This window comes from Urocampus carinirostris, chromosome 20 (assembly GCF_059441175.1).
Source record: "Urocampus carinirostris isolate Australia breed hairy pipefish chromosome 20, RoL_Ucar_1.0, whole genome shotgun sequence".
Taxonomy (NCBI): Eukaryota; Metazoa; Chordata; class Actinopteri; order Syngnathiformes; family Syngnathidae; genus Urocampus; species Urocampus carinirostris.
This window is the reverse complement of record NC_142368.1, coordinates 15431428-15450030: the sequence shown is the minus strand read 5'-3', so window position 1 is coordinate 15450030 and position 18603 is coordinate 15431428. Positions and strand designations below refer to the sequence as shown.

The 18603-nt window shown below is 39.2% G+C and overlaps 1 protein-coding gene and 1 long non-coding RNA gene across 4 annotated transcripts in view; one reads left to right on the top strand and one right to left on the bottom strand.

Annotated features, from left to right (window-relative positions):
• LOC148346351 (uncharacterized) overlaps positions 1–18603 on the bottom strand; it is a 92408-nt gene that overhangs the window by 5993 nt on the left and 67812 nt on the right. The gene's annotated exons all lie outside the window — the stretch shown is intronic.
• Positions 13284–18603, top strand: part of myb (MYB proto-oncogene, transcription factor) — a 29538-nt gene continuing 24218 nt past the window's right edge. For 2 of the 3 annotated variants that reach the window (XM_088325601.1, XM_088325600.1), the window contains exons 1-3: positions 13294–13402; positions 17475–17592; positions 17672–17743. In XM_088325601.1, coding sequence (XP_088181727.1) covers positions 13380–13402; positions 17475–17592; positions 17672–17743 — 213 coding nt within the window. In that variant the 5' untranslated portion in view covers positions 13294–13379. Of the gene's footprint in view, positions 13403–17474; positions 17593–17671; positions 17744–18603 lie in introns of all 3 variants that reach the window. The other variant, XM_088325602.1, reaches the window with a different exon arrangement.

Below are 18603 nucleotides of genomic sequence, written 5' to 3'. Positions count from 1 at the left end.
AGCTTTTCACTACTTTTTCATGTTTGGTATTTATTTCTTTTTTCTTCTATTCCCCCCTTCCTTTAAGCCACTTTGTGCATAATTTTACATAATATTTGGTCATGTTGGGATTAAAGAAGCAAAAACAACCCGAAGAGCCGTTTAGGACCCGAAAAAGCCGGTTCCTTTTAGTGAGCCGAGCCGAAGAAGCCGGTTCTCGACAAACTCTACTGACTTTACTCAACTTCGTTCTACTTTGACTCGACTTCAAAATACCGCATTTAGGACACAACGTCGGGGGAACCCGTGTATTTTTACCTGCATGCACTGTCACTTTGACTTAAGTCGCTTCTTAATTAGTCATTTCGAGCCCCTATTTTTGTGCGCTGGCTAGATTTTCTTGCGCACGTGTGCAGTTTAGAGGGAACACTGCTCTCAATAATAGTATGCTCCCTGCCTGGTAAACACACACCGATGTTTTTACTCATTACGGCCGAAAACAGTCAAGTTAATTTTTCTTCTCAGCCGTCCCTTCACAGCATTACAAAGCAACTCTGCAGCCCAATGCCCTTGAGTGTGTAACAGGTCACTATTTTGATGGCTGCCCTGGGACAAAAGGCTCATCAGGCCTGATAGTAATTACAAGTGACTAGGACAATACGGTCGCGTATGGAGGAACTAATACAATGAGAAGACACATTTCTACAAATAAAGCATCGACCCCCCCATGCGCCACCCTCTTTCTAAGTGAAAAGAGCCCATGTATTTGCAGGGCATGTGGGTGGGGTCGGTGGGTTGTACCAAAACAAAATTTTAATCATAAGACACACGCTGCACCCATGCAGATCTGAGGCGTGTATAAAAATGATAAACTATTAATCATCTTTCCAGAAAAAGTTGCTCAACTGGCTCGACTGGCTTCCGTTTCAAATAAAGTCCACCAAGTTTTAATCATATACTGAACCAGGGTTGGGTAGGGTTACTTTAACTGGATTACTTTCGATTACTTTTGGATTACTCCAATACCAAATATGCTAATAAAAGACAAAAGAAACTAAATATGAATACAATTATGACCAGGGTTGGGTAGGGTTACTTTAACTGGATTACTTTCGATTACTTTTGGATTACTCCAATACCAAATATGCTAATAAAATACAAAAGAAACGAAATATGAATAAAATGACTAGATTTTGTGCATGAATACATGAAGGGGCAAAAATGCTGTTTGGATTTCTTTTCATTTTGTTTCTGTCGCATTTTATGTTCCCTTTGCCGGAGATCAAAGAGATCAAAGCCAGGAGCGAAAGCTTACCACGTGTTGTGAGTCATCATTTTATTCATATTGAGTTCCTTTTGTCTTGTATTAGCATACTTGGTATTGGAGTCATCCAAAAGTAATTGAAAGTACCGTATTTTCCGCACTATAAGGCGCACTTAAAAGCCTTTATTTTTTTCAAAAGCTGACCATGCGCCTTATAATACAGTGCGCCTTATATATGGATCAATATTAAGTCGCAAGGTCTCGCAACAAAGGCAAGCAGCCGCCGACTAGATTTTTCCTCGTAGGCGATGTGGTCAGCGTTTCATTTCCTAACCAATGTGTCAATCATCATTTGAATCGGTCACTATTGGCTAAAGTTATTCGGAGTTAAAGGGGGCGGATCCTTTTTATCATTTACAGGCTCGCATAGGCTAAAGGGGCGAAACAAAGCCTGCGATTGGCCGAAAAAGATGAATGTGAATCACACGTTGGGTTGCACTACGGCATAGAGAAAACATTTTTGACTATTCTGTATTTGTAAATATTTTACTCTCCTGAAGGCCAAAGCCAGGAGAGAAAGCTTACCACGTGTTGTGAGTCATCATTTGATTCCTATTTAGTTTCTTTTGTCTTTTATTAGCATATTTGGTATTGGAGTCATCCAAAAGTCATTGAAAGTAATCCAGTTAAAGTAACCCTACCCAACCCTGGTCATCATTTTATTCCTATTTAGTTTCTTTTGTCTTTTATTAGCATATTTGGTATTGGAGTCATCCAAAAGAAATTGAAAGTAATCCAGTTAAAGTAACCCTACCCAACCCTGTACTGAAGATTTCACTTTGAGATAAAAGTGGCTTTCGTATATAGATCTACAGGTATGTGTGAATTAGCGCAATCTTTGATCTCAAAGGGCTATAAAAGCTTTGTCGGCGCCGACAAAGAGCTTTAATGTTATCTGGTTCACAGCGCACAAGAGAAAAAAAGAAAGTGGCTCAACTTTACTTTTCTTTATGCCAGGCGCGTTAGGCATTTTTATTCGGCCTGCCAAAACATAAACTAGTGCCAACTTTGTCCCTAAAGTCACTTTGTGTGTCTACAACACAGGTGTCAAGCAGGCGGCCCGCGGGCCAGATCAGGCCCGCTAAGGGATTGAATCTGAGACAACACTCAGAGAAGCGCAAGAGAAAAACAAGCTGCAGGTTGAAATATGTCGACTTGATGTTGCCAAAGCCAGCTGCCTCGAACAAAGACACTGTACTTGTATTTATTACTCTCTCTCTCTCTTTTTTCCACCCCTTTTCTCCCACTTTCTGTCTCTGTCTCTTTCACTCTCTGTGTCTCTCTTTCTCTCTTCCTTTGTTGCTCTTTGTTTCTTTCTCTCTCTGTGTCTTTTTAACATCTTTTGCTCTAACTTCCTTTTTTCTCTTTCTCTCTTCATACCCTTTGTGCTTTCTTTTCTCTTTTCTCTCCTTCTGTCTTTCTATTTCTCTTTGGGTTTCTTTCTTCCTCCTCCTTTCTTTTCCCCCTCTCTCATGACTTTTTATCTCTTTTGTTTCTCACGCTCTCTCCCTCTCTCTCGTTTTCTTCCTTTGTCCCGCCCTCTCTCATTTTCCTTCCTCTTATTTCTTTATCTCTGTTTTTCTTTCTCTTTATACTACTAGTCCGGCCCCCGACAGAATGTTTGTTCTATTGTGTGGCCCCCGAGTTAAAATGACTTTGACACCCCTGGTCTACAACAAGCATACTACTACAAAAATAGTACAAAATAACTACAACACTAAATATCAAATTGAATGCTTAATACAGGGACCCAATATATTATTTTGCATTCATTCTGAATAGAAATGTACTATAGAAATACTACAAAATACTACCACAGTTATTCTATAATACAAAAACACTACTAAAGGAGTATTATGACAGAAATACTATTAAAAATCTATTATGGAAATTATAAAAATGTCGTGTCCAGCATGGTCGCCGTGGCAACCGGCTGGCCCCGCCCCCCTGGGCAACAGCTGAAGCAGATCGCGTTTGTTTCTTAAGGGGGCTTTGGGGTTTTGCGGGTGCTGGCTCATTGCATTTTCTGTCTGCATTTCCCGTTCTGTTTTGCTCTGTCCTGTTTTGTTTGAGTCGGAAGAAACCTGTGTTTGCAGGTTTTTGTTAAAGCCTGTTTGTTCTGTCTTGTCCCTGAGTTTTGGACGACTTTTATTTTGGTAAATAAAAGTTTTGATCGTCAACGCAATTGAGTTCTCCCTTCCTGCCTCCTGCCTCCGTTCTGGTCCGGTCTCCCTCGTGACAAAAAAGAAATACTACTGTGGAAAGACTACAATCTGACTGCAGAAGTACTACGAAAATATTACAAAATAAAATACAATTATATTAAAAAAAACAAATATCGAATTAAGTGCTTGAAAAGGGGTCCTAATATATTATTTTGCTTTATTTGTGAACATTTTGAAACCAATTCGATCTATTTTAAAACATAATCAAGAAATCTAACATATAAAGTTACGATACCAAACTGTATGTAACATCCAACATGCTGACATTTCTTGTGTAAATATCGTGTAAATTATAACTATAACCTTATCCTCCTTGTTTTATAACCTTATCTCCTCTGTTCCTTTATCTTCTTGGCTTTTTTACCTCACTGTGAATGTGTGAAACTGGAGTGTCATGCTCAATTTCGTTGTCACAATATGTTTGTAACAATGACAATAAAAGGTATATTCTATTCTATTCTATTAAATCAACACAACAATATATTTGCTTGTGCAGATTGCTACACAGGCTGCTTGGCAGAGTTATCACCAGCCAATCATTCTTCTTCCTCCTCCTCAAGTTTAACAGCTGTCGGCATTATTTCTTTAGTGCATTACCGCCCCCTAGCCAATCATAGTTTGTGTAAACGCCGACATTTCCCTTCTCTGGCTAGAAGGCCCTGGTTTCACCAACTCGAAATCTGATTGGTTGAAGACACAGCTTTATCGAAAATTATTTCAATCTACACGGCCTGCAGAATTGATTTTGAAGGCCTAGTGCATTACTGCCCCCAAGCCAAACATCGTTTGTGCAAACGCCGACATTTCCCTTCTCCAGCTAGAAGGCCCTGGTATCCTCGACTTGAAATCTGATTGGTTGAAGACACAGCTTTATCGAAAATTATTTCAATCTACACGGCCTGCAGAATTGATTTTGAAGGCCTAGTGCATTACCGCCCCCTAGCCAATCATAATTTGTGCAAACGCTGACATTTCCCTCTTCCGGCTATAAGGCCCTGGTTTCACCAACTCAAAATCTGATTGGTTGAAGACACAGCTTTATCGAAAATTATTTCAATCTACACGGACTGCAAAATTGATTTTGAAGGCCTAGTGCATTACTGCCCCCTAGCCAATCATAGTTTGTGTAAACGCCGACATTTCCCTTCTCCAGCTAGAAGGCCCTGGTATCCCCAACTTGAAATCTGATTGGTTGAAGACACAGCTTTATCGAAAATTATTTCAATCTACACGGCCTGCAGAATTGATTATTTCTTTAGTGCATTACCACCCCCTAGCCAATCATAATTGTTGCAAACGCTGACATTTCTCTTCTCCAGCTAGAAGGCCCTGGTTTCACCAACTCGAAATCTGATTGGTTGAAGACACAGTAACAATGACAAAAAAAGGTATATTCTATTCTATTGATAGGACTTCACGATCGGCCCCTCGGCCAATTTTTCTAATCTAATGCGTCCCACGACTCGAAATAGTTTCCCACTACTGCTTTACTCGCAGAAAGTCACTCTGCAGTTGTTTACTCTGTCTCCCGCGCTATGCTAACTTCCTTCTCCCTTGCACAAGAACGAGAAGTATTGCTAGAAAGGACAGAAGAAAGAAAGAAGGAAAGAATAGAAAAAAAGTTGAGCGCGCAACAGGCGGGGAAATGGGCAGTTATTGTTCACTTCGTAATTTACACTGACGCTCTTTGAATGAAGGGCTAACCACGAGTTCTCTTGTGGGCAGTGTTCGGCACGTTACTGAAAAAAAGTAATTAGTTACAGCGACAGATGACTTCATTTAAATAGGTAATTGTGTTACTCCCAGATTACTGACACCCAAAAGCAGCCTATTACTCTGAAAGTACTACTAAGCAACTACTGTAAGTTCCGGACTATAGAGTGCACCTGATTATAAGCCGCGCCCACCACATTTTAAGAGTAAAACTGATTTTATACGTACACAAGCCGCACCTGTATATAAGCCGCATGCGCCCACATTAACACAATCACAAAAGTAACCCAAACCCGACTTTATGGTTCACGATTGTCACTAAAAATAAAGTACGCAGTCCATAAACCACGCCCGGCTAAATGAACGGAAAATGATACCTTAACTTAAGGTTTAATGCAGACCTGCAGAGTCTGGGTGCCCGTTGAAAGTAATCCAAGGAAAAAAGTGTATATTTCCAAAGGTAAGGGTGGGAAAAATATATATCCACTATTGTCGGCCGCGTCCACAAACACGTCTCACCTTTACTCCACTTCCCGTCAGCCTGCTTTTGCCCCGCCCCTTCTTTCTCATTTGCTTGTGCAAAACATATCAGAATAAGTTTCTAAAATAAATACATTACAAAAATATACAGTTGCAAATACATATTATCAGACATGGGACCAAGTCACACATGTGCAAGTCTCAAGTAAGTCTCAAGTCTTCACCTTCAAGTCCCAAGTAAGTCCCAAGTATTTTTTTCTTGGGCAAGTCAAGTCACAAGTCAAGTCCCGAGTCTTAGATTGCCAAGTCCAAGTCAAGTCACAAGTCATAAAAACAGCGACTCGAGTCGACTCGAGTCCAAGTCACTAAGTCTCAAGTCCCCATGTCTGCATATTATACATGGTTACACATATTTACAAAGAAAGACGGTACACCAAGAGAGTTTTCAAAGCTTTAACAATAATAGTATAACTTTCATCCCAAACCGTGACTGTGACAGGTAGCAACACGCTACTAGCAACACGCTCGCAAAACAGTAAACGGGTCTATAAAAAAACTATACCGTACTTTTAAAAATCACAGTAAACCGTCTTCATCTTCCTCCTTATAACTGACGCCATCAAAGTTGTTTTCCTCGGGATCGGAAATAACACGCTAGCAACACGCTCGCTGTCTTTTATTAGCATATTTGGTATTGGAGTAATCCAAAAGTAATTGAAAGTAATCCAGTTAAAGTAACCCTACCCAACCCCGCTCACAAGCCGACCCCCTAAAACTGATTGAAAATAGCCATAAAACAAAAGAAATAGAAGAAAATTTGTACACCAACTTCATATTTCTTGGCTTGTGCAATCTTGACAGCTTAAAAACCAGTTGAGACACCCCATATCCATTTTGTCTGCAGACAGCTCAAATATTTTCTTCTTGGTTTTAGGGTAATGTCCAATATGTTTTCTTTTTCCCACCAGGTATGGTGTATTGCAAAATCATTTTGAATGAAACAAGAAAATTCAGTTCTTTTACCATAAATGATGTGCTCACGTTTGCTCCGTTAATATTGTTGTTCCTGTATAAGCCACGCCCCTTCCCACGCGCTGCCGACCATTTGCCACAGGTGGAGCATAACCACAAATGTATGCACATATAAACTTCTGATTACAGTACTGTATCTTATTTTATAGTTGTGAAATGGCTTGGATGAGAGTATCTACTGTAGGAACAATATGAGAATATCAGATTATCAGCAGTAGGGTGAAATTAAGCCAAATAAATACAATAGGGAGAATATCAGAATGTCAGTAGGGAGAAATTACATGACTTTGAACTCTGTGGTAGAGAGCAAAACTGTTTTCAGTTGTATTTTGTTGGTGGATCCCAGCCTTGCCCATTTATTGTATTCCTCTGTTTGTGCTGCTTTCAGATGTGTGTTTTCACATGTAATCATTTAACCAATCACATTTGTTGGCAGGGTCAAAAAGCTACCTGGAGGCCTTCAAAATCAATTCTGCAGGCCCTGCAGATTGAAATAATTTTCGATAAAGCTGTGTCTTCAACCAATCAGATTTTGAGTTGGTGAAACCAGGGCCTTCTAGCCGGAGAAGGGAAATGTCAGCGTTTGCACAAAATATGATTGGCTAGGGGGCGGCAATGCACTAGGCCTTCAAAATCAATTCTGCAGGCCGTGTGGATTGAAATAATTTTCGATAAAGCTGTGTCTTCAACCAATCAGATTTCAAGTTGGGGATACCAGGGCCTTCTAGTTGGAGAGGACATATTTTTGGAAATATTCACCAACAAGTACAACAAAAATTGCCCAATGAGACAAATTAATATTAAGAATAAATCTGTAAATCATCCATGGATAACTAAGGGTTTACATAATGCTTGTAAGAAAAAAAACTACTTATATAGAAAATTTATTAAACTAAGAACTAAGGAAGCCGAAACCCGGTATAAAACGTATAAAAACAAATTGACAGGAATATTAAGAGCAAGCAAGAAATTATACTATACCAATTTATTACATCATAACAAAAGTAATATCAAAGGTATTTGGGATATATTAAATAGTATAATAAAAGGAAAGAATGTAAGCAATGCATATCCAAACTATTTTATTGATAAGAACAGTGAAAATTATAATTTAAATCAAGTTGTGGAGAATTTCAATAGTTATTTTGTAAATGTTGGACCAGAGCTCGCTGCAAATATCCCAGAGTGCAGTGGTAAACAATTTGAGTCACTAATAAAAATGAACTCCAAGACCATGTTTTTATCTGGGGTTACGGAATCAGAAATCTTAGACGTGGTTAACAACTGTAAAAACAAAACGTCTATGGATTGTTTTGACATTGATATGGTACTAATTAAGCAAATTATAAACAGCATTGTGAAACCATTGACCTACATCTGTAATCTATCATTTCTAACAGGCACATTTCCAAATCAAATGAAAATAGCAAAAGTTATACCAATATACAAAAATGGGAACAAGCACATTTTTACAAACTATAGACCGGTATCTCTGCTTCCTCAGTTCTCTAAAATATTAGAGAGACTTTACAATAATAGACTGGAACAATTTGTAGATAAACATAAATTGATTAATGAAAGTCAATATGGTTTTAGAGCAAACAGATCAGCAACAATGGCAATTATTGATGCAGTAGAAGAAATCACCCACAGTATAGAAAAGAAGAGATACGCAGTCGGGGTATTTATTGACTTTAAAAAAGCATTTGATACCATTAATCATAATATACTATTAAAAAAACTGGAAAGATATGGCATCAGGGGAGTGGCTTTGAAATGGATTTAAAGTTATTTGACGGGGAGGAAGCAATATGTAAAAATGGGAGAGTTTTCATCTGAATATTTGGACATCTGTTGTGGAGTACCACAGGGTTCTATCCTGGGACCAAAGCTATTTAATTTATATATTAACGATATTTTTAATGTTTCAAAACTATTGAAAATAGTAGTATTTGCAGATGACACTAACATTTTCTATTCAAATGATAACTATATGGATTTGGTAACCTGTATTAATCGTGAACTAATTAACCTAAAAGTATGGATGGATATAAATAAATTATCTTTAAATTTAAATAAAACCAAAGTAATATTCTTTGGTAATCGTAAGGCAAATCAAAATTTAGAAGTAAAAATGGATGGTGTCACAATAGACATTGTATCAGAAATTAAGTTTTTAGGGGTCATAATAGACAATAAACTAAGTTGGAAAACACACATCAGACACATACAAACAAAGGTATCTAAAAGCATTTCAATAATTAATAAAACCAAAGTTCTTTTACATTATAATGCATTGTATTTATTATATTGTTCTCTCGTTCTGCCATATTTACCATATGGTGCAGAAGTCTGGGGAAATAATTACAAAAGTTCACTACAGCCCCTTTTTATCCTTCAAAAACGTGCAATAAGAACCATACACAGGGTAGGATATCGGGATCATACCAATATTTTATTCATGCAGTCCAATTTATTGAAACTGGATGATTTAATAAAATTTTTCACTTCACAACTGTTATTTAAAGTCAACAAAAACATAGTGCCAGAAAACATACAAAGATTATTCACTCGGAAAGAGGGAAATTATAACTTGAGGGGCTGTGGTGAATTCAAAATCCCAAAGGTGAGAACCACCAGGAGAAGTATGTGTGTGTCTGTGTGTGGAGTCAGACTTTGGAATAATTTGCAAAATGAAAACAAACAATGTCCAAATATCCATGTGTTCAAATTTAAATACAAAAAAGCATTACTGGCGAAATACAGAGATGAAGAAAATGGGATATGAGGGAGACTGGAAATACTGCACTTCAAACCATGGCTAACTTGTTGTTATTGTGCTATTATCACATCAGAACTGTTATAAATATTGTGTTTATTTTTATTGATATTATCACTGGTGCCGCAGTGACATTATGCGCATTATGACGTTGAGGGATGGGTATTGCGAAGATTAGTGTATAAAATATGTGATTATTGTAACTTATAATTATTGATATCTGACCTATGTAATAAGTATATCCATGAGATTTTGTTGTATTGTACACAAGAGGGAGCTATCTATAAAATGTATTTAATAGGGAAGATAAAGGGGTAGGAAAAATAAGCATCTGCTTCTGACTACCCCTTTTCGAACATTTTGTGGGACATTATTTCGTTGTTGACTCATTGTTTTTGTCCTGTTTTTATTTTTATGTTCGAAATAAAATTTTCATTCATTCATTCAATGTCGGCGTTTACACATTGGCTAGGGGGCGGTAATGCGCTAGGCCTTCAAAATCAATTCTGCAGGCCGTGTAGATTGAAATAATTTTCGATAAAGCTGTGTCTTCAACCAATCAGATTTCGAGTTGGTGAAACCAGGGCCTTCTAGCCGGAGAAGGGAAATGTCAGCGTTTGCACAAATTGTGATTGGCTAGGGGGCGGTAATGCACTAAAGAAATAATGCCGACAGCTGTTAAACTTGAGGAGGAGGAAGAGGAATAATTGGCTGGTGATAACTCTGCCAAGCAGCCTGTGAAGCAATCTGCACAAGCAAATATATTGTTGTGTTGACTTAATAGAATAAAATAGAATATACCTTTATTGTTATTGTTACAAAATGGGTTAACATATTGTGACAACGAAATTGGGCATGACACTCCAGGTTCACACATTCACAGTGAGGTAAAAAAAAAACAAGAAGATAATGGAACAGAGAAGATAAGGTTATAAAACAAGAAGGGTAAGGTTATAGTTATAATTGACACGATATTTACACAAGAAATGTCAGCATGTAGGATGTTACATACAGTTTGGTATCGTAACTGGAGAGACATGTGAAGCCGCTGCACTCGCGCGCGCCGCCATCTTGTAATCTAAAAATAGCGGTGTTGTTAAACCGTAATGGCTGAAGGAAGAGAAGTTTGGACAACTCCACAGCTAGCAAGCCTGTCACGACCCGGGTCATGATAAAAGCGTTGGATCAAAAAAATAAAGTAAACTATGAGGAGCTTCTTTCTCTCATTGCTGAGAGAAACACAGATTTACATTGCCACCTGTCCCCTCATAGGTGGATTTGGTGTACGGATAAAAATTATTTTTTGAGAGTAAAATGTGGTTATATTTCTGAATATTATTGAAATTTGATGAGTTCAAAGTGCAGTACGGCAGCTGAGTGGTTAGTGCATCGGCATCGAGACAACACTCAGAGAAGCGCAAGAGAAAAACAAGCTGCAGGTTGAAATATGTCGATTTGATGTTGCCAAAGCCAGGTGCCTCGAACGAAGACACTGTACTTGTATTTCTTTTTTCTCTCTCTGCCTCTCTCTCTTTTTCACCCTTTTTCTCTCACTCTCTCTCTCTGCCTCTCTCTCTTTTCCACCCTTTCTCCCTCTCTCTCTCTCTCTCTCTTCGTATCACCACCAGGCAGGCGGTCGGAAAAAGACAGGACAATACAGAATATGAGGTGGGCATCGATCATAAGCTTTGGAATAGAAGCCTCGATTTAAAAACTTCCATTGAGGTTGCAGATCTTATTTTCAGAGGCAGGGCGTTCCATAGCACCGGGGCCTGGATGGAGAACGAGCTGAAGAAAAGCAGGGAGAGCGGCGAGAACGGTGCTAGAAATCAATCAAATCACTTTTTTTTTTAAATCCGTTTTTCATCGTATGTCCTTGATTTGGAAAACAGTTTTTAAAACGCTATAATATTTTGGGGTGCCTGGGTTGAAAAACGGGCTGGTTACGCCCATGATTCAGACATAGCACGGCTGAAGGCCTAGGTGTGAAATGCACACTTGGTCGGTTACAGAGAAAAGTAATTACGTTCCTTTGTAACTGCTAGAGCACAGGTGTCAGACAGGCGGCCCGCGGGCCAGATCAGGCCCACTAAGGGATTGAATCCAGCCCGCGAGACAACACTCAGAGAAGCGCAAGAGAAAAACAAGCTGCAGGTTGAAATATGTCAACTTGATGTTGCCAAAGACAGGTGCCTCGAACAAAGACACTGTGCTTGTATTTATTACTCTCTCTCTCTTTTTTGTCCACCCCTTTTCTCCCACTTTCTGTCTCTGTCTCTTTCACTCTCTGTGTCTCTCTTTTTCTCTTCCTTTGTTGCTCTTTGTGTCTTTCTCTCTCTGTGTCTTTTAACCTATTTTGCTCTAACTTCCTTTTTTCCTTTTCTCTCTTCCCTTTCTCTCTTCCTACCCTTCACGCTTTCTTTTGTCTTTTCTCTCCTGTCTTTCTATTTCTTTTTGGATTTCTTTCTTCCTCTCCCTTTCTTTTCCCCCTCTCTCACGACTTTTTATCTTTTGTTTCTCACGGTCTCTCCCTCTCTTTCTTTTCCACCCCTTTTCTACCACTCTGTCTCTTTCAATCTCTGTGTCCCTCTTTTTCTCTTCCTTTGTTGCTCTTTGTCTCTTTCTCTCTCTGTGTCTTTTTAACTTCTTTTGCTCTAACTTCCTTTTTTCTCTTCTCTTTCTCTCTTCCTATCCTTTGCGCTTTCTTTCCTCTTTTCTCTCCTTCTGTCTTTATATTTCTTTTTGGATTTCTTTCTTCCTCTCCCTTTCTTTTGCCCCTCTCTCACAACTTTTTATCTTTTGTTTCTCACGCTCTCTCTTCCTCTCTCTCTTCCTTTTCCACCCCTTTTCTACCACTCTGTCTCTTTCACTCTCTGTGTCCCTATTTTTCCTCTTTCTTTGTTGCTCTTTGTCTCTTTCTCTCCCTGTGTCTTTTAACCTCTTTTGCTCTAACTTCCTTTTTTCCTTTTCTCTTTCTCTCTTCCTACCCTTCGCGCTTTCTTTTCTCTCTTCTCTCCCTCTGTTTTTCTATTTCTCTTTGGATTTCTTTCTTCCTCTCCTTTTCTTTTACCCCTCTCTCATGACTTTTTATCTTTTGTTTCTCACGCTCTCTCTGTGTCTCTCTTTTCCACCCCTTTTCTCCCACTCTGTCTCTTTCACTCTCTGTGTCTCTCTTTTTCTCTTCCTTTGTTGCTCTTTGTCTCTTTCTCTCTCTGTCTTTTTAACTTCTTTTGCTCTAACTTCCTTTTTTTCCTTTTCTCTCTTCTCTTTCTCTCTTCCTACCCTTTGCGCTTTCTTTTCTCTCCTTCTGTTTTTCTATTTCTTTTTGGATTTCTTTCTTCCTCTCCTTTTCTTTTCCCCCTCTCTCACAACTTTTTATCTTTTCTTTCTCACGCTCTCTCCCTCTCTTTCTTTGTCCCGCCCTCTCTCCTTTTCCGTCCCTCTTTCTCTTATTCCTTTCTCTCTCTTTTTCTTTCTCTTGAATCTACTAGTCCGGCCCCCGACAGAATGTTTGTTCTATCGTGTGGCCCCCGAGTTCCCCTGATTAAGTTTTAATCGCTAAACATTGAAGCTTAAATAAGTAAGCGTGAAAAATGAACTCCAGCCATGGAAGAACGTGAATGCGCACTGCGCATGCGCATGTTACGGAGCGGCAAACAGAGCGGGACTTGAAGAGACAAGAAGGGGAGCGGCTGGGGGGGAAGAGAGATGCGAGGAGAAGGAGGAGCCGTAGTAAAAACTCAATTTAAATGAATGTCAACCTGCGAGAGCGTCGGGAGAAAAGAACCCTGCGCCGAGAAGCGAAATTACGTAGCTCGTGAGCGCACAACCTGGGGGACGACTGACGATGACTCGCCGGCCAAGAAACAGGTACCCAAATAACTCATTTTAAAAGGAGCACGTGTTTTTACGGAGGACATTATAAAACGTAGACTTTTTAAAACTAAATCGTGTATTATTACGGTTTCATTTGTGGAGGCTTTGTGTGTTTATTTGCGCGGTTTTTATGGGACGCGCGCACGTAACAGGTGGCGGTCATCTGGCGCTTGCGTGCGCGCACACGATTCTCCGTCCGTCCGTCCGCGCGTGCGCATGCGTGTGTTTGACCAGCTCGGATAGTTCTTAAATAAAAACAGATATTATATTTTATATCTTAGGAAGCGTAAAGTTGTCTTTATGTTGATTTTCTGTTTTTACGCGGGTTTATTTTATGTGAAGGGCGATCAAAGCCCGGATGCGCGCGGATATTTTCACTTTCACTCTTTATGTAATTCATGAATGAGCGCAAATAGATAAGAGCTGGTTTCTCACGCTTTATTGATCCACCGTGCATATTTTATGTTTATATGGCACACTTTCCGAAAAAGTCACACAGAATATAAAAGATAGACTGATAATAATTAGAGTTGCAATGAGCGCTTAAAAGAAAATACCAATTCATCTCTATTTATTGACAGTGCATGCTAGTTTATTGTTCAATAGGCAATTCCACCACTGTTGAACTGAAGTTTAAAGGAAAGTAGATGCACCTTGCACTTAACTTTCAGTTCAAATTTGCCTTTGAGCCATGTGTGTTGAAATGATTGTATCTGCTTGAGCATGGTTATTAAAAATAACTGGAGTTGCAATGAGCACTTAAAAGAAAATACCAATTCATCTCTCGGCTACAATTCATCTCTATTAATTGACAGTGCATGCTCGTTTATTGTTCAATAGGCAATTCCACCACTGTTGAACTGAAGTTTAAAGGAAAGTAGATGCACCTTGCACTTAACTTTCAGTGAAAGTTTGCCTTGAGCCACGTGTGCTGAACATGGTTATTAAAAATAACTGGAGTTGCAATTAGCACTTTTAAAAAATACCGATTAATTTCTTGACTACATGTCAGCTTTATTAATTGACAGTACACGTTAGTTTATTTTGAAGCTGAGGAAAGCCAATCCCACCGCCCTTGAACTGAAGCTTAAAGGAAAGTGGATGCACCTCTCACTTAACTTTCAGTGAGACTCTTTTGAGCAATGTGTTGAACTTATTTTATCTGCTGGTTCTTAAAGTAATTAGAATTGCAATTAGAGCTTTCAGAAAAATACAAATTTATTTCTTAACTAATTAGTTGACAGTGCATGCTAGTTTGTTGTTAAGCTGTTGATCTGGATCCTCCCTGTGGGAAGGCAATCCCGCTACTGTCGAACTGAAGTTTAAAGGAAAGTGGATGCACCTCTCACTTAACGTTCAGTGACTTGCCTTAGAGCCATGTGTGTTAAACTTATTATCTGCTTGAGCATGATTATTAAACAACTTGGCTGAATGTTACTTTCAATTAGTTTGCAAGAAGTGCTGCAGTATAATATAATAATAATAATAATTTCCTTTGTATTGTCATTCTTTTGTAAGAACGAAATGTCGATACACCTGACCCGTTGTAGCGAGCCGATGCAGCCGCAGCCAACAGAGGGCGCCGCCATTTTACCAATGTTATAAGTCTTAGGTATGACTCGGCCGAGGCGCGAACCAGCGACCTCCCAGTCTCAAAGCGGGCGCCCTACCATCTAGGCTACTGAGCTGGTATAATACTATAATGAGATACTACAAGAGGAATATGACAAAATACATCTAGAGTAATACTATAAAGCAGAAATACTTAAAAAGAAATACTACAACCACCGTACCACTATAATACAGAAATACTACCACACCAGTACTACGAAAACACCTGTAGAACAGAAATAGTAATGCGACAAAAAAACATCTACAGTACTACTATAAAGCAGATATACTTGCTTGAGCATGGTTATTAAAAAACTTGGCTGAATTGGTTTATGTCTTGTCGTTATATGTCACAGGAGCTAAATGTTACTTTCTATTAGTTTGCAAGAAGAAGCCAAGTTCAGAACCGTTCATTGTCAGAAAATTGAAAGTTAAAGAAGCTGAACGGAATTTGGAATATTGTTACTCTCTGCTGCCATCGTCTGGTGTGTGTCATCATTGCAACCTCAGTCAGCTCATTCATGATGTGTGTGCAATTACCTGCATTTCTTAGACACGCAGCAAAACTTTTTTTATTTTCCTTGAGTTGTTGGGTTGGCGTATGCTCAGGGTTGGGTAGGGTTACTTTAACTGGATTACTTTCAATGACTTTTGGATTACTCCAATACCAAATATGCTAATAAAAGACAAAAGAAACTAAATAGGAATAAAATGATGACTCACAACACGTGGTAAGCTTTCTCTCCTGGCTTTGATCTCCTGCAAAACGAACATAAAATGCGACAGAAAAAAAATGAAAATAAATCCAAACATAATTTTTGCCTTTCCATGTATTCCGTTACTCCCCAAACCTGCACAACATTTTTCAATTTTATTCATATTTAATTTTTTTTGTCTTTTATTAGCACATTTGGTATTGGAGTCATCCAAAAGTAATTGACCCAAAGTGTCTCCCCTCAAGAGAGTTTGTTTGATTTTGAGACAATGAACAAGCAAAAGTGAGAAAGACGGCCAAATATACAAATGGTATTGTGTTAGCTAACACCCACCACCACACTTGTTCTCCTTTGTTGAGCATTTGTGAGCTTTTGTCACTAAAGTTCCTCTAAATGAAGAGCTGCATGTTCTCCAATTCGCTGCCATGAACCGGGAAGTTGCGGAACACCTAATCCTGCACCTGAGAGTAGTTCCTGTTCACCTGTCGTCGTACAGCCACCTGACGCGCCTTCTGATTGGTTCAATGCGCGAGCGTGTGTGCATGAGTTTTGAGAGCGCCTTCAATGAGTTTACAGGTCTGAACACGCCAGGCTGGAGAAATTATCACTGCCTATCCCAGTATCTGTAGAAACCGAAAACACAAGAACCTGTTCATCCATAATTCCATACACACACACACAAACGCAGATCTTCACTCAAGCGTCTTGTGGGTGTCTTGGCATAACACGGGTACGTTGTGCATCAAGAAGGACTGGTTCTTACTCAGATGATGGAGTACAGTGGAACCTCTGTTCTCGACCATAATCTGTTCCAGAACCCTTTTGGAAAACCGATTTGTTCGATCACCGAAATCGTTTTTCCCATTGAAAATAATGTAAATCGTTTTAATCCGTTCCAACACCCTGAATGTTTACCTTGAATGTTTCACGTAAACTAAAGCTAACCCAGGCTAATCGTACGTCCGCGTTATCTTAATCTTCCGTACGAATGATTACGCTAACATGAACGTGTAAAAATAAAAAAACAGGTCGTTTACAAGTCATTTAGCACTCGGGTCTCCACAACAAGTGGTGAGCGGTTCATTGGAAAGGGGGCTCAGTTCCAACACCCTGAATGTTTAACTTGAATGTTTAACGTAAACAAAGATAACCCAGGCTAATCGTACGTTCGCGTTAGCGTAATCTTCCTTACGAAAGATTACGCTAACACGAACGTGTAAAAAATAAAAAAAATGATAAGGAAAAGAAGAATGAATAGGATTTTTTACCTTTGTGGTGGTCAGCAGAAGGCGCAGGTGGACGGTGGGGTATTCTCTAGCAAGATCAGCACACCTTCATATTTTGCGATTATTTCTTTCTTAAATGCAATAGTTGTACGCACTACTCTTCTTTTTTTACCTGTAGCAACTTTGCTGCTTGCACTGACTTTCTTCGGAGGCATAATTAGGGGCTAAAACACTTCGTTCACCGATATTAAAAGCGAAAGCAAAACGAAGCACGTCCGCACGTGATAACAGTCGGTCGGGAAAAGAGCAATCTACACCCGTACGCCGCTCAGCATGGCACCCTAGCGTACGCACTCACGCATTACCGGCGTTCGAACTCCGATTTTTTTGACCGAACAGCGAAGCAAGAATTTCTGGAAATATTTGGTCGGACTCCGATTCGTTCGAATTGAAAGGCGTTCGAAAACCGAGGTTCCACTGTAGAAACGAATGTGAAATCTAACCATGGTTTAGTGTTTACAGCAGCGAGGAGGACGAGGAGGAGACCGAGACCTACGACCACGACTATGACGGCAATCTGGCCAAACCCGGGAAACGCCACCTGGGTAAAACCCGCTGGACTCGTGAGGAGGTGAGCCTCATCACCTTTACCACCGTCGCATTGAAATTCTGAAACTTTCAAGAAGCTTGACTTATGTTTCTTTGGCCAGGATGAGAAGTTGAAGAAACTCGTGGAGCTTCACGGATCAGATGATTGGAAAGTCATTGCGGGGTTTCTGTCTGTAAGTGCACTGTGAGAGTTGACGAATTTGGGATACTGGCAGTGTTCCCTCTAAGCTGCGCACTGCTCGCACATTCTCGGCGCACAAGAAAATCTAGCCAGTGCACAGAAATGAGGGCTCAAAATGACTTATTAAGAAGCGACTTAAGTCAAAGTTACAGTGCATGAAGGTAAAAATACACGGGGTTGCCCTGACGTTGTGTTCTAAATGCGGTATTTTGAAGTCAAGGTCGAAGTAGAACGAAGTTGAGTAAAGTTAGTAGAGTTTGTCGAGAATCGGCTTCTTCGGCTCGGCTCACTAAAAGGAACCGGCTCTTTCGGGTCCTAAACGGCTCTTCAAGTTGTTTTTGCTTCTTCCATCCCTATATGACCAAATATTATGTAAAATTATGCACAAAATGACTTAAAGGAAGGGGGGAATAGAACAAAAAAGAAAAAAATACCAAAATGAAGAAGTCGTGAAAAGCTGAGAAAAAAAGAAACAAAAGGAAGAGAAAAAAAGAAGGAAAAATTCAGAAAAAAGCCAGAAAAAAAAGAAAGAAACAAAGGAAAAAAAGTAAATAGACAACAAAATGAAAAAAGTAACAGCTAGGAAAAAATAAACACGATGAGATTTTTTTTAAAAGAAATTAAAAAAAAAAAGTAAAAAAAAAAACACAGAAAAAAGAATAAAAAGTTTGTCTTGCATTCAAATAATTTCCAATGATATCAAGTGAATCTTGTTGCCAACATTGTACTTCCACTAAAAATGTGATTAAGTACAGTTCTGTATCTTACAACCGACTCAATAAGCCCCCCAAAATGTTAATATTATGCGACAAAATATGTCAGGAAATAAAAAGAAATGGAAATCTTGTGAAA